This window comes from Nyctibius grandis, chromosome 4, assembly GCF_013368605.1.
Source record: "Nyctibius grandis isolate bNycGra1 chromosome 4, bNycGra1.pri, whole genome shotgun sequence".
NCBI lineage: Eukaryota > Metazoa > Chordata > Aves > Nyctibiiformes > Nyctibiidae > Nyctibius > Nyctibius grandis.
This window is the reverse complement of record NC_090661.1, coordinates 70,628,706-70,644,965: the sequence shown is the minus strand read 5'-3', so window position 1 is coordinate 70,644,965 and position 16,260 is coordinate 70,628,706. Positions and strand designations below refer to the sequence as shown.

At 41.5% G+C, this 16,260-nt stretch overlaps 1 protein-coding gene across 1 annotated transcript in view; it reads left to right on the top strand.

The window, feature by feature from the left end:
• The window catches only part of LOC137661793 (phospholipase DDHD1-like), a 68,761-nt gene that overhangs the window by 15,241 nt on the left and 37,260 nt on the right, over nucleotides 1-16,260 (top strand). Inside the window, exons 3-5 of the mRNA XM_068397414.1 lie at nucleotides 650-823; nucleotides 8,090-8,191; nucleotides 14,824-14,952. Of these exons, the coding sequence (XP_068253515.1) occupies nucleotides 650-823; nucleotides 8,090-8,191; nucleotides 14,824-14,952 (405 nt within the window). The remainder of the gene's footprint in view (nucleotides 1-649; nucleotides 824-8,089; nucleotides 8,192-14,823; nucleotides 14,953-16,260) is intronic.

Here is a 16,260-nt window from a genome sequence, read left to right as displayed (position 1 = left end):
CCTTTACAGTGCCGAAACTGAAACTAGAATGAGGGTGAGCAAAACAGCCCTTGGTGAAAGTCTGGTTTTAATAAAAAACCCCTTTCATCTCTAAAAACACCCTAATGTGTAGTTTGGGTTATTGTAAGTGTAGTTCCCAAAGAAAACAAGGCTCTGTGCAGTCAGGGTAAGCATGGGTGGTTTTGTATCTCCTCCTCATTCCGCATCCTCTTGATAACTTTGAAACCGATGGTTGTTATCAGTCAAATTGTATAGAGGAGCATAAGTTTCACAAAGTTCCTAATTTTTTGATAATTCAAGACAATTGGGTAGAGAGGAGTAAATCCCATTAAAGCTGGACTGTTGTTTGAATTTAACCCTTAATAAATTGTACAGAATCTGCATCTTTCTCACATCCTCACATGCACTCTGAAAATTTGGCCTCCTTAGCTGAGGTGTTTGCAGATTAACGCTGCTTTCACTACTCATTTCAGCGCCGTGGGAGAAGTGGTGTTTGTTGAGGCATGTGTGGTTAGGGGTCCCAGCAGCAGGAGTGTAACTTTTTCATCAAAACACCGAACAGAATTCCCTTTCCCATTTAGCTGCTGTCAGTTTGTGATTTGTTACCTAAAAAAAAAAATAAATATATAATCTCTTGTTTGATTTTTAGAAACTGAAAAGATCCCTGTGATGCGTGGACAGTGGTTTATTGACGGTACGTGGCAACCTCTGGAAGAGGAGGAAAGTAACTTAATAGAACAGGAGCATCTCAACCGCTTCAAAGGCCAGCAGCTGCAAGAGTGCTTTGATATGGAAGTATCAAAACCTGTTGACGGGAAGGAGGGTAAGATTGTTTAGATCGCTATTTTTATAGTATGTTCTCTGGATCGTTGGGGTCTGGTTTTCTTAAGTAAGAATGGGATCTGCAATGGTTTTCCATCCTACATGGTGGGGAACATCGTTATAGGCATCAGTTTGCTCTCCCATTTTTCAGTGCATTGTGATGTTGTAGGATTTCCTGCTGCAGCACGTTTGATGAACACTGTAAAAATTATATTCATGGATAAACTTCTTGTTCCCATTTTGTGTCATGTTTCATTCCTTTTAATTGTGTTTGAAATCTCACTTCAAACTGAAATCTCTTGATGGGACAAGAAGAGTCGGTGTCCAAACACAAACTGGCTATTAGCTCTCTGGCCAGTGTTCCTAATTCTGCCCTAAAGGGAGTATCAGATTTACAGATCACATTTCATTTACCATTCTTGTTCGGTCTGTGAATTTATTAGAGTAGTTTTCAGCTATAGTAAATCTTGGGTATTCATTCTGTTATGGAAATCCTTATATTTTAATGACCAGGCTGAGGACATTCAGTTAGTGTTCCTGGGAATCTCAGTCAAATGCATTTAACATTTATAAGAATAGCCTTCTGAAATTACTGATCTATTATTTATTGTACACAGTTGAATGGGTTGATCAGGGTAAGTATAGCCCAGCAAAAGTTCAGTACTTTTGGCTTTCACACTTCACTTGTTTGTTGGTTGTCACTTGGTGAACAATCTACAAACCAAGAGCTGCAAGTAGAGAGGCCTCACAATAATATTTTAGTAGGGCTTTGTTTGTGTTATTCTTTATAAAGCAACTTTATTCTTAAACTCTTTAAACTCCAGCTTTGTACAAAGCAGTTACAGAGTGTAGGCCTGGCTGTGTTTTGGCTGTGAGCACGGAGGAGTTCTCGTGTGTGAACTACATGACCACACAAGTAAAAGCTTGGTGATAAATTGGAGGCAAGGCAGTGTTCAGGGTAGTTCTGTAATTACTGTAAGGAAAACCAGAGTATCATTTGTTGGCTTAGGGAGATTTTTCAACAGTACAGAGAGTAGTTAATTTTTGAACTCCCCTCAAAGCTAGTGAGGATTTTTTTTTTTCTATTTATACCACTTTACAAGATCTTTTCCTCTGGCTAAGCCTTCAGTACAGTCTTCTGCTGTAACAGCTCTGTCAGGTAGGTGCATAAAATGGTGTGACCCCTGAGCCACAGCACTGTGCCAGTACAACCACCCTCTTGAAAGGCACTTTTACCTGTATTTGTGTATGCTTGTACCATATATTATTCCAGTGTACCGGTACAAAGCTCAGCTTTGTGCTGACTACTTCAAGCCTTTGGTAGCATAACTCCTGATGAAGGAAGGGTGGCTTCAGTTGTACTTGCGTTCTCCTTATCAAGTAGGGAAGGGAGTTCTTTTTTCTGTTTTCAGACACCAGTGCCTTTTCTAAAACTGAAGTTAAAAAAGCAAAACCAAAAAAAAAACCCCAAGCTATGTATGCAGTCACTTCAAAATGCAATACATGTCAAGTCCAATAACTTCCAATAGATTTTTCTTGTAGCAGTAGGAGAGTTGGAGGAAAATTACAGCTAACAGTAAGTGTGAAAAGTGGTTTTGTCATTATAATATGCCTCTCAATACATCTCTGATCAGCTGCCATCTGTGATTGCCATCTGCACGTGGCACTGGGAGAAGCTTTACAACTTGCATTATTGCTGGTGAAGTAAACATAATTAGTTGGAGAAGTGCTGAATTCAGTTTATAAATTTCTTAAGTGCTACAATTTGTTGTAATTGCATCCTGTACGAAACATATTTTGGTCCCATCAAGGTTTACAGATAGCTGTTATTTCAGACTAATGATAGTTAAATAGATCTGTAAATATCATTGAGAGGCGAAGTGACTATTCGCAGTGCTATGATAAAGCATTGTACGTGATGAAAAACCAGCCATCTCATCCATGTCCTCAGCAAAATTAATACAATCTGCTGTAACAGTCTCTTAGGCAGAATTACTTTCTTATATGAACATGCCAGTTTGCGTCGTGAATGATGAAAAACTAGCTTGTCAACAAGCATCTTGTTGATATGCAGTAGCCAAACCTGTTGGCTCTTGGTTTGCCCCCAGCCATGCTCTAAACGGTGGCAGCAGGCTGCAAAGTTAGGAGCAGGTTCCACTTTGCTGTTCCCATTCTGGATAATTTTCTCTTATTCAGCCTGCTAACTTGGGGCAACATGATAGCCTGGAACTTAGTATCCAAGACTCAGTTGACAGTTTATTTGCAATTTAATTGTCTTTATTTATTTATTTTATTGCCCTCTCAAATCTTTTTGTGAAGAAAACAGAATTGCAAGCAAGTTCACTAGGTGTTTAGTACCCTCAGCTTTTGAGCAGCCTGCCCAGTGCATTGCTGGCAATGGAATCACCCTCTTTAAGCACAGGGCAAGTGGTGCTGCTTCCCAGCAGCAGGTAATGCACCGTACCTGTGAAGGGTAGCTGCTCAGCATGCGGTGCCCCTCTTCTGTCCTCGTATCTTTAGTTTTGGGATACACGGTAGGAGGGTACCCTTACATCTAGAAAAATCGATTTCCAACTCCAGTGATTTGATTTATTAATTCTGCCCCTGGATTGCAGCATGTTAACAAGGAAATAACTAAACTTCATCCAGAGCTTTTGTTGGCGATAGGATGTTGATGAATAAATGCCCCATTATTAAACTCTTAATCCAAGCAAAGCTTCCTCCAAAAGAGCAAAATGTTTCAGAACAGGGATCTCCAGCCTGTGACCTATCAGTAACATAATGCCCGTGCTGCCTTCCAGTGTCATTTGGGACTGCAGGAAGCCGTAAATGCTGAAGGTAACAGAGCAGCATATGACGGGGTTGAGGTGAAGGATTTCTCACGTTCTGTTGTCCATGGGGCAGCCTGGAGACCACTGCTTCAGTGGGAGATCCCTCTGCTGAGTGAACTGTAGTGGCATTTTGATTTTCATCCTTACAAAGTATGTAATTTCATGCCTTGCAAAATGAACCGTGTTGATGGTGCCTGATGCCGCTGACTGCTCTTGGTGTGTGATCCTCTTCAGTGGTCTGCTGAGCTGTTGGCCTCAGCAGTGGCATGAGTTTCTCAGGTAAATTATTTGTTATGGCAGAACGCAGAGATGGGGCACTTCATTACTTAGGGCTGTCCAAGCAGGTTAATGTGACCTTTAGATTTGCCATATCCAGTTGACCTGGATTTGTCTCCAAGAAGGTTATGTCCCGTGGAAGTTCACAGACGTGGTTCCCAGGTACCATAACTCTGTCTGTTGCTTGTGAAAATTAGTCAAATTTCTGAGATTGCTGGAGGGATACTTGGTTCTGGATGTGTTGGCATCTGTAATGCTTGTCAAAGGCCAGCTACCTGGACCAGCGATCTCTGAAGCGCAGCACGCACAGGAGGTGCTGGCCTGTGACAGCCGATTGCCCAGACCACCACAGACCAGGCGGAACGTGTGCGTGTCGGGGAGGGATGCTGAGGGCATGAGCCCCTCTCTCCATTGACTCTGCAGGGAGTTCTGCCTCCCGAGGTGCCCAAACCCAGGCCAGAGGAGCGCTGCTGAAGTCCTGGTGCAAGCAAGTGCTGCAGGGGCATCACCCGTCTCCTCCATAGCTTGGCCGCGCCCTGTTTCCCATCTCATCACCCCAGTGTCTGCTCAGATCCTGGCCAAATTCCACATACATTTTTCAGTTTAAATAGTCCATTTTATTGTTGATAAATACAGGAAAGGACGTTGCTATTCTGTCTTTTAAGGCAGAGTAACCGATACAGCTACAGGAGGAAGCCACACTTAGGTTTTTGGGCCCTCAAATTCATTTGTCCAGTACTTGTGTTTTTTTGGTCCAGGTAACAGTAGGCTTTATTGGCTTTGCTTCTCCTTAAGAACAATTCATTTTTCAAACTTAACATACATAAATTAATATCAACACAAGATGTAAAGTGACATTTTGATCTAAATTGTTCAAAATTTTAAATATTTGATACAAACGTCAACCCTTACAATGTGGAAATATCTGGGGTGTTTATCTGGTCATACTGAGGATGGGTTATATCTCTGTGCCTTTGTGCAGAAATACTGACCTTTCTTGTATTGCATATACCCAGGGATTACACTTAAATATATTCCTACTGTAAAATAATTCTATAAATATTTCTGAGAAAAACCTAGGTTCTAACGCTGGTTCTGTGAAGCAATATTTCAGTTGAAACGATTTTGAAGGGAGTACAAAAACGGTCTCATAATACCTTTTTAGCAATCAATAAGCTTAAAACTTAGAGAATAACATCAGATTTAGAAACTGCTTTTTATGCGTACTTAGGCAGACAGCGAGTTCGGGACCTATCTAAAGCAGTTCATCAAAGGAGCAGCGTTCTCAAGAGACCTCAGTAGTATCAAGGCCATTGTAAGATAAAACAAGACCATGAACTCGGATCATGGCAGGTTCTTAAGGGTTCTCAGACTAGATATTTTGCCAACAGTATTTAACCATAATAAAGGCAGTGATGTTCAGACCAAGAGCATGATGAAGGATCAAAGCCACTACTTCAGTGTTGATTTTTCTCTCTTGCTCTGTGGCCAGAGCCCACATCTCCCTTGCTGTGAGCTCCTCGAGCACAGAGGAGCTGTTAGCAGGCAGGTGCCCACCGCTTCAGGTGCAGGGAGGCAGTCCAGGATGGAGGGGCAGCTTTTGTCACACAGTCCGACTTTCAGCTGGAGGTTCAATCTGCGGGACCCACAGCTGCCTGGTACGTGGTAAAACTGCTGTCCCTTGCCTTCTGCGTAGCAGTGATGGTGGCAAACAGCAGAGCAGGATCAGCAGGTGCTCAGCACACTCCTGGGGAGGTCACGGCAGGTGGTGCTTCCCACTGCTCTAGGTTAGCCCGAGGGCTGATTCTGGTTCTTCCCTTCAAGAACCACTGAGCAGTGGTTCAAAGGGTACATCATAAACTGGTCCCTAGTATAAATAATATCCTCTAGCAGCCCTAAGGTTTGCTACCTCTGCTTTAAGAATACTTGGATAGCTGCTAGTATCATAAATATAGTTGAGTACCTATCATCTGTTGCTCCATCATCTTTTCCAGGTGTATTCATTTAATTAGGATGAAGTGAAGCTGAAAGCTTAATATATGTGCTAATAAGTAGGAATAGACGTAGTTCATCATATTTGCACAGAGAGATTGTGGAATATCCATCCATAGAGATGCTAAAAATTCAGCTGGAAATCACCTGAGCAACCTGATTCAAACTTTAAATTGGATCCAACTTAAAAGTTGATCCTGCTCTGTGTAGAGGATCAGAGCAGATGGACCCCAGCAGTCCCTCTGGCAGAAATTATTCTGTGATCAAGTCTATGATTCCATAAGAGATGATAAGAAATGTAGAAAAAAAACTGAGTCAGAATCAGAATGAATTTTTCTAATGCGTTGCTTTTGAAACTGCGTAAGTTTGTTGGTTTTTCATATGGATTTTCAGCATGTGGTCAGATGCCACAAAACCATAAAAGTTACATTTGGAATAGTTTATTTGTTTTGCCTTAGATTTCAAATAAAGGTTTCTCTGTTCATAAAAAATTTATATTAACAATGAATTTTTGTCACAGCTGGCTAAGTTACACTTTAGGTAGGAAAGTCATATCCATAGAATCAGAGTTGTGCAGATCAGAAGGGATCTCTGGAGATGATCTAGTCCAACCGTCCTGCTCAAAGCTGTGGAGTCAACAAGAGCAGGTTGCTTAGGATGTTTCCAGTGGGGCTTTGAATATCTCCAACAATGGAGACTCCACAACCTTTCTGGGCAATCTGTACCAGTGTTTTATCACCCTCACCTTAAAAAAGATTTTCTGTTATACTTGAATTTCCTGTGTATATTCTTCTTGAGTCTTGTATTGCCACAGCCATTGAAAAATTCTGCAGACTAAATTATTTTATCAAGTCCCAAGCGCAGTAGCTATGAGCCTGGTTTTCCTCTCCTGTAGAAAACTGATGTGCAACAGTAATATACTTCACTTGCATCTGTATTAAGGCACCTCCTGACAGAGCTGTTAGCTGAGGGTGTGAAGAGGTATGACCCTGGACCAGCATAACTGTGGCAGCCGAAACCCTTGACCCAAGCATGGAGCATCACTCACTTGTACTGGCCAAAGTTACTGGATCGTAGAGTATTTGCTGCTCCTGATGTTTGTAAGGAAGACATCATTCAGTTGCATTCCTCCCCACTCTTTGGCAGGCTAACTCATTTCAGGTAATCACAGCTTAATGACTGTGGATTCAGAAGCCAGGCTGGAGCTTCTGGATTTCTCATTGGATTTAAACACGCTCTCTTGACTGTATCAGATTTTTGGGGCTAAAATATTTTGAAATTGACTACTTGTATGAGTGAGGGCCCACAGAAGACGTAGATTTGTAGGACCTCATTTTCAGCCTTGCTCAGGAGCCCCCGAAGAAGCGCAGAAGGTATCCATCATAACTGAGTTAACAAGTCTCCTGATGTGTAAGTGCCAAGAGCAGTTTCTTCCTCTCACGTAACTTTACCTGCTCCTTAGCAGCAGCTTTCACTTACCTTAGAGCACTTCTTCCATAATCGCACAGCACCAATATGTAAGTCCCTGAAAGAGAATCTTTTGGATTGCTGTGCAATATTTTGATATTCTCATGAGGAATGAAATAAGACAACTGAAAGCCTAATAAAAGTTATGGACTTGCCTTACCGTGAAGGAGAAGCTCAGAGGCAAAGCGTGCGTGCCGTTGCATTTCACCGTGGAAGGCAGCTTCTCGAGGGCTTACAGAACAGGGTAGCAGTAGGATATTTCATCTAGTATAACTTTTAATGATCCTTTAACACTCTTTGGGGAAAATAACAGAGCTGTGCTTAAAATTGAGGGTTTTTTTCAAATGTTTAGTGTATACTTAACAAGAATTACTGTGTTCTACCCTATACAAATAGAGCATTTATGCTTTTGTACGTGTAAACGCAAAGGCACTCGGTGAGTCTGATTACACTGTGTTCCAGCTGTCTTTTACTAATGCCTTTAGCTTTGTTGTGGTATCATAACTGTTTATGAAGAGTGAAGAAATTGAATTTGGCTAATGTGACCTGACACTTCTGCTACAAAACCAGTTTTTTAAGTGTATATAGTTTTTCAGAAAATGTGCCAACTTTTTTTTTCTAAAAATAGTGATACTAATGAAAAAAAAAAATGACACCCCTTTTAAAAATTTTACTTTGAAGCTCAGTGTTTTTACTTTTAGTTCTCTACTACCTCCCTCCCTTGTCCCTCCCTTCTTTGTTCAAATGGAGAGGATATAAGGAGAATTCAGATGCTGCATGTCTTAAGCGAAAGCGTTCCCAAGGTACAGTAAATGTAGATTTCTTTTTTGTAGTACTTCTGGCTTAGCAAGCTTTAAATTCTAGTTTGCTTCTGTCAGTTCAATGTGTTAGATTTACATGCTTCAGTTTCTTGAGCTGTATTCATGCCATTTCCTTCAAAAGGGAAGGAAAAAGCATCATAGATCTTAGAAGAAAAGTAGAAGTGTTGTGAATCTTAGAGAAAAGTAGATGCCAATAGTATCCTGCAGTAATCCTTATTATAATTGTTTGTGACTGATGAAAACTGTGTGTGTTTGTTTCTTACACTCTTTATATGTGGTTTGGCTTTTTCAATAAACTAAAAGCAACTTTTTTAGAATCACAGCAGGCCTGATATAAGTTAAATTACGTCAGAGGAGGAATGAAACGTTTATACTAGATAATGTTTTGTTTGCCACTTTTTATTTGGATAATGCATGCATCTTTGATTTTATGTTGTAAATTATTGTTGCTGCAGCTTTTGTACGAGTACTGGAATTAAATGAGGCTTTGAACATACGCTATAACAAGGGGAAGCTATGTAGAATACATGATAAAGGCTGCTGTGTTGCAGAAAACAACTTTGAACTTTGCAGCAGCTGATGTTGTGCATATTTGTTTCAGAAAGTGGGAGTAGATCTCACAGGAGCCATTAATGATTGCAGAAGGCTCAAAAGTACTTGTCACTGGTCTTTCTCTGCCACTGTTAAAGCTGATTAAACTTTTACTGACTTCAGTGACTGTAGAACTAGACTGCTGAAAACTGCACCCTCAATTTAAAATGTAAATGCAGACAGTAGGTTTAGAGTTATTCTTGCCACACCATATATTCTTTTAGCTCCCAGGGATATAGTAAAGTATGAGAATTTATTTTGACATGCATAGATGTTTGCTTTTTGACTTCCTTTAGTTCTGTTTTTCTGTAATTGGGTCCAAAGGAAAATGCCTGAAATCAAAATGTTTAATAGTAAACTTTTTCCTGCCTCTTCTCACACATGGAACTCAAGTCTGTTAAAGGTGAATTATGTGTAACTACTGTCTTGAGCAGTAAGAAAGGACTTCTTCCTTTTATTTTGTTAGTGTAATTTTGAAATTATTTTGTGTTTTTTTTTTTCTTCAAATCATGTTCAGTTGTGGTAATGAATGTGCTTGAATTAATTAAAAGCAGGCGCTAATATAACAAATAATGACATTGATGAATTGAGAGGTGGTGAAGTGCAATATAAAAATGACAGCAATGTGAAACAGCCCGATTTAATTAAGAGCAATAGCCTTTTTAATGGCTTTGCATTTTTTTTTTAAAAATAAATAAAAAAAGGTTTTAAAATCTACAGCTGTACCTCAGGTTTACACACCAGAACTTCGGAGTTGTTTAAGAAAGAACAACAGCAGCCCAATTCTGCTCTCAGCTGCATGTATGATGTAGCAAGGTTTTGTGCAGAAACTAATGCTTACTGATGTATTTTTAAATCCCTGGAAAATAAAAGAAGGCAGAAAAGGTTTTCAGACAGTATGTACCCTTTCTCTGGTCTTTAGCCCTGACCAGAATGACAGTGCCTTCGTGGAGGAGATGAAGATAACATCAGCTCTTAGCACTTCAAAGGTGCTTTCCTCTAGATTGATTTTGACTTGAGCATAGTCAAGCTCTGGCAGAGGAGAATCACCCTGTGCTTTGGTCTTGGCAGGTGGATGAAAGTATTGAGTAAAAAAACAGGTGCTTACCTTAAAAGGTCTTTAATTTTAAACTCTTGGCCTCCTGAAATGCCATGTTCAAGTGCCTGTCTGTCTGCACTTGCTCCTGGAGGTGTTTGGCTCCTCAAGCATTTGGGCTGGGAGGACGTTTGCACTAGCAGCGCACACGCAGCGTGCACATCCCCAGCTTCTCCCCGGGCTTTGTGCTATGAGCATAAAAAATAGTGCAGGCTTTCTGCTCCTCAGTTATTCTCCAGTTTTGACTCAAGATGGGTTTCTGCAGTCTAATTGAGCTCAAGTTCTTTGAGGCCTTAGGAATATGTATTCTATATTTTATATTTACCTCTTAGTTTTTCATATTTAAACATTTGAGAGGGATTTTTCTGTCTGTGTTCATCTATCTGAAACTGGAGGTTTGTTTGAGAGTTCTTCAGCTGAAAGAAGTCCTTTCGTGATGCCTCTCACTTCCCCTGTGCTTCTCTCCTTGTTTTTGCATGGCTTGCTCGCTGCTGTCTAGCGTCAGGCTGTCTTCCATCTACAGTGGGGTTGTGCCTTCCATGTACTCATACTCTAGGTGTCTGTCGTGGTTGGTATTCCTGAAAAATGTTTCATTTCTAGTTTCTGGCTATAAAGGAAACCAAAACTTGGTCTCATTTCTATGGACTTGGGCATTAATCCCAAACTGGAAGAAGCGGCAGCGTACAGAATACGTAGGGTTTTCTGCAACTGGGGAAGATGCACCTACAGAGACACTTAGTAAGAAAGCTGTGCACGTTGTCAGTGTCAGAGAAGTAGTTCATGTGAAAGCAAAGCTGCAAGAAGTCTGATCCACAGAGAGATTCTTGTCCCATGGTTTTACAGGAGAGACCCTTCATCTTCTGTACCTACCATTCAGAGATGCCGTAGCTGCAGTCAGATCTCAGTGATGCTCAGCAACATCCCAGCCTGGTGCCCTGGAGAGAATCCGCAAACACAGAAAACATGCTCCTGCTCCTGAAGGACCCAGAAGCAGAGGAATGAACACAAAGAGCATTCCCCTGTGCCATACCCACTGCCTAATCTGAATTCTGTGGCTCAGCTTCCTCAGCCACGCTACGACATGCCTTGGTGACTTCCTGACACTCTGACATCTCTCGGTGTGAAGAGCTCCCGAGTTGTCAGTTTGACCACCTCTGCAGCAGGCAGGTTTATAGGACAGTTGCCATTTGTTCTGAAAAGAGAATGTAAATCATGTTATCTCATCATCTTCAGGGAAATGTAACTCTCTCTTCCTCATGTTCAGTTTCCAAACAGCCATGGCAGCCCTTGTTATCCCATACTTGGAAAGCACAGTTTGCATATGTTGATTTTTTTCTAGCATGCTTATTTTCAGACTGCTGTCAAATCCTCTCCAAAGACACTGTTTTTGTTCCCTGCTTCACTATTAACACACCCTGGGACTGTCAGCAGCAGAAGCTCCTTTTGGTTGGGTTCTTGAGAGTCTTGAGAACCTCTTCACGGTCCTCGGTGCAGTTTTGGCCCTCATGAAGAGGTACCTTATAGCAGGGTTGGTTTTTTTTTTTACCTAAAAAGTATCTTCTGTGCACAATGACAGAAAACCACTGTCTCTGCCTAGATGTGCATGCACATGTAGCTTGTGGATCATTTATCCCTGTAACTGATCTCAACTAGGCAGCTCTTTTCTCAGTTGGGTTTCTGCCACGCAAATCTGCAAGGGTGTATCATTTTTCTCTCCCCAGACATTGTCATCACTGGGACAGATTCTTATGTAAGGATAGAGAAAGCACAACCATAGTCATCAAGTGCGGTGTCACGCCTTTTGAAGGGGTATTCTTGCCCACCAAGAGGGCCTGGAGCTCAGGGTGATAGATTTTCCCTTACTAGGGGATTTTTGTTCCACTGGTGGACATCACATCCAGGGTCTGAGGCTGACCAGACATTCCAATGTTTATATAAATTTAAAAAGTGGTGGCAAAATCTCACCCCATCTCAGTAAGAGGGTGGATTGGTCTGTGGAACTGGTGCATTGATCTGCAGGCAGACCTTTTAAACAGTGCATCCCATGGGATTTCAAAACAGAGTGCCAAGGTGGAGCACCCAGCTGAGTTTGTTTTGACTCAGGTGACTCTTGTTAACTTTTAAAGGAATGTGTCTGCTCCTGGTTGGTAAAATAGGCACCCTGGAAGTGTTATCCAAACTTCTGCAAAATACTTCACTGGAGTGCCTGGTGCCTTTGAAATGCCCCGCAGCCCCTGTTTTTCAGTGATTGAGTCTCTCTACAGCTGGTTTGGGCTTTGCTGTGGAGAATGCACGTGGACAGGCCCTCAAAAGCAAAGCAGTGAACGTGTTGGTAAACAAAATTTACTAAGAGATGCAAAATAAAATGTAAATATGTCAATTAAAATTGCAACATTTATCATCTTACTGACAAATGGGTAGATTCTCTGGAAAGTGTTGTCCATTATGCATGTTCTGGATCCTGCCACTTCCCTAAAAACTCCTGATATTTTGTGGTTGAAGGAAAACTGAGAGGCAAGCACAAACACTTTTTTTTTTTCTTTTTTAAATTCTGGGTGCTGGGTAGAAAGGAAGGGTGTATAGTCCAAGTGCTGTAAAAAACGTATCTGAGCTTGAATGCAATGTGTATGTTAACGCATCTCAGAGAGGTAAGTTACTCTGTCAAGAGACAAGGAAGTACAGTCCTGCTGAAGGTTACTGATAGTTTCATGTGGTGCTTGTGTTAACAGTACACCAGATTTTTCAGGTTCCCTTTTGAAGGCATTACTAAATATGCAGAGAGGTAGCGTTGGATAATATTTCATTTGCAGTTCTTCAGTACTTGCATGTCTTGTAGTGGATTTTGATGTGGCCTTCAACATATGTGTTTTTGAAGAATACCGTAAAAGTTAGGAATTTGTTCTTCCCAAGTGAGAATAATTTATGTAGGGTAGGGAAGCCCTACTTCTTTCTGTATATTCTTTCAGTAGAGAAGCTGGACTTCATTCCAGAAAGAGTTTGAGGATTGCTCCTTCCCAAACTGCTGTTTTTCCAGTGGTAATAAGTGACTTGGACACGGGCCTCTTGTCTCTTCCTCTGTGTGCTTTGGATGTTGAGCACAATGCTCTCCAAAGGCATCAAGTTTCCAGCCCTCCTCTGTCAGCTTCAGTAGGGACCTACTCTGAGAGGGATTTTACAGAACGCAGATGGAACAGCTCTTGAAGACCTGCTGGACAATGCATAGAAAATCTACACTGGTCATGGAATTGAGGATGGAGGAGACTGCAGAGACATCTGCAAGGAGGCCCCTTGCCTTTGCCACTGGAGTACATGCCTGTCTCAGGACATCACAGTCTCCATTGCATTGTCTCCAAGTCTGAAAGAGGAAGTTTTGCTGGGAACTTCCTTTTCTTCTCCAGCTCTAAACTGAGATTTCTGGACATGGACTCATCTCTGCGCCTGCAGGGATGTTTATGAAAACGTGTTCATTGAGTTCTCACTGCATTGCTTCTTGCTCTGGCCAGTCATTACCCTAAGCTGACATGTCTGCTCTTCAAAGTCAGGCTCATTTCCTTTCCTGTTCTTGCTCTGTCAGTTTAAAACAGCAATATAGTTCTAGTTATTGTTTGTGAATCAGTTGTTTGCTATGACAGAAGGGGTAATCCTTCTTTAATCTCCTTATTTCTTACAAACTTCATTTAGTTTTTCATCAAACTATGTCAGGTCTATCTGCCTTGGCAAAGAAACAAAAAGTACTGCAGGAGAAAGGTCACAACATGTAGCTTAATGTGGCTGGTTTGTGCTGTAGCAGAGGTAAAATATGAAATTGTGATGGCTCAGGCTTTCTCAGAATGTTTTTAGAAGAGTATAAAAAATTCATTTGAGTGGCTTCAAGTAGGGGACAGGCTAGAGCTCCACTTGTTATGGAAAAAAAAACCCAACCCCAAAGCAACCCCCCTGGGTGTTTTCCATGACTTTGAACTTTTTAGCAAGACCGATGATAATTAAGTAATTTTTTTTTTTTTAAGACACTTCTTAAAAAAGCAACAGCTGTTGCTGTTGTCAGCTCTCCAAATGTTGTGTATCCCAGGTTAGATGAGACGTAAGCAGCAGATTTCAAAACTTAGGTGAAATCCACCACTGTATTGCTAGTAATTTGGTGCTGCTTTGCTCAAGTAAGCTCTAAGCCTTCGATGAGAGGTTCTGACTTGCATCATAACATGCCTGCTGTGCTTAATCCCGACAGTCAGGCAGTGTGTTGTGAGGTTGGTCCCAGAGCTCAATCAGTTCCAAATCTGGAAAACACACAACAACTGCACAAAAACCACGAGAGCTCTTAGTGGCTTTTGAAAGAGCTAGATTCTTTTCTGTGCCAGAAATTGCTCATTCAGACGCTTTCTCGTTGAACTGCATTTCCAGCTCCTAGATATTTCTGAAAGGATAGACATGCAATAGAGCCTTCTAGTAATGGAGCCTTGAAAGCCACTGTGTTGCTGTAGCACACTGTAGCCTCGGTCAAAACTAGGGACCTCACTGGACGGGACACAGGAGAGAGAAGATAGGAGTGAAATTGTGCTTTTCTAGCAAGAGTGCGTGGGGCAGCCACGTGGTTATCACACCAACCTGCAGTATTTCAGGATGCATTGCCCTGCCCCACCCTGGTTTTTGTTTTCAGCTGAGGGAATATTTTGGAAACCTACCATCCCAAAATGAGGGTGGGAGGAGAATGATGTGAAATGTCCTCAGAGGTGGTCTCCAAACTGCTGCTTGTCCTGGTCAGATTAATCCTAAACGTAAAAACTTTTCAAGGTAAGAAGTCATTCGGATTTAGGTATAATGGAGCTGTAGATTTTAATATGTGTGTACATTACCCTTCTCTCTCTCTGAAGAGGCTTTTTTTCTTTTCCTCTTACCCATCCAAATTAAATGTTGTTCCTTTTTGCTGCAGCTATTCATAGTCTAAAGTTGAGTCGCAACCATGTGGACTGGCACAGTGTGGATGAAGTGTATCTTTACAGTGATGCAACAACATCTAAAATTGCAAGAACTGTTACACAAAAGTTGGGGTTTTCCAAAGGTAATATTTCTCAGAGTTTGTAAAGAATATTGTCAATACTGGTATTTTAAGTCTGTTACTTTAATGCTAGAAGGCGATTTCAAATTGGAAGTTTTAACATGTGACTAGCCCACTTTGGCCATTGCAGTTTTTACAGAAGGGTACATTAGGTGCCTCAGGTTGTTGTACATGATTGTAACTAGATGTGAATAGGCTATGACTTATTTTTATTACATATTTTATTATTATTTTGGATGCAGCAGTTAGCATTACGTAATAACTATATGAAAATATTACAGTGGCAGAGTCTAGCAGCTACAATGTAAGAATTACAGTTCCCTTTGCAACCTTCACTTTACAGCTGTGTCCTTGCATACTGTGATGCATTCCTTAAATACATGGTCATAGCTTCCCCTCTTGCCAGCTCTTGCTTTTTTTCAGTTCATTAAACAGACGTAGGAGCTGAGAGGAGGGGTGAAGCATTTAGACAGAAATTGTGTCTGGTAGGAAACCAGGCTCATTTAAGCTCAAAACTACCAGTTATGAAGGCAGCGAGGCTGAGATGGTTGGAAGAGAGGATGGTTTCTCTCAAGCAAAAGGCAGATTATTGCCAACCTAGAAAACTGGAGCTTGTCCTCTCTGTCGTGGTGCTCCTACACACTGCTGGACAACTACAAAAACAAGAACATCCCCATCTGTTTTGCTCCTTGGTCTCTGAAGAGACGAGATCAGGTAATAGGTTTGGCTTTAATCTCCATGCCTCTGTTCTATAATTAATGCCCTCTTACCCCACAGGGCTCTTGGATACTTAATTAAAGTTTGCCAAGAATTAATATAATTCAATGCTTCAGTTCCAGGAGAAATTAAGTGTTCTGTATCCAGAACATGATTTGGATAGTGTGTAATAAATAATAAGCAAGATCCGTCCTAAACAATTTGGGAGGGGAAATACCAAGTAGAAGCCCACTTGATAAACAAAACCTGTCCTGTGTAAAAACTGCCCGCAGTGTTTTCCTCCTCCTTAAAAACAAACCAAGTTGGTTGTTTCAGTTTTTGTGTTGGGGAACGAAGCTGCCTTCCTCTACGTGGCCATCTGAAGGGGTTGCTGGATTCAGGCACAGCTGGCACTCATGCAAGGCTGTGGTCCTCTGGATGGGTCTGTCACTAGAGGGGGATGGAGACACGCCGTGCCAGTGGGTTTCTCAAGCCATCAGCGGGGCACTGAGAGAATACCCATATTTGCCCAGGGTAATTGATTTTTGGTTTGGCTACTGAGCTGGAGAACGGATGGGGAAATTTGAGGTTGGATCAGCTTGAAATAAAACGTAG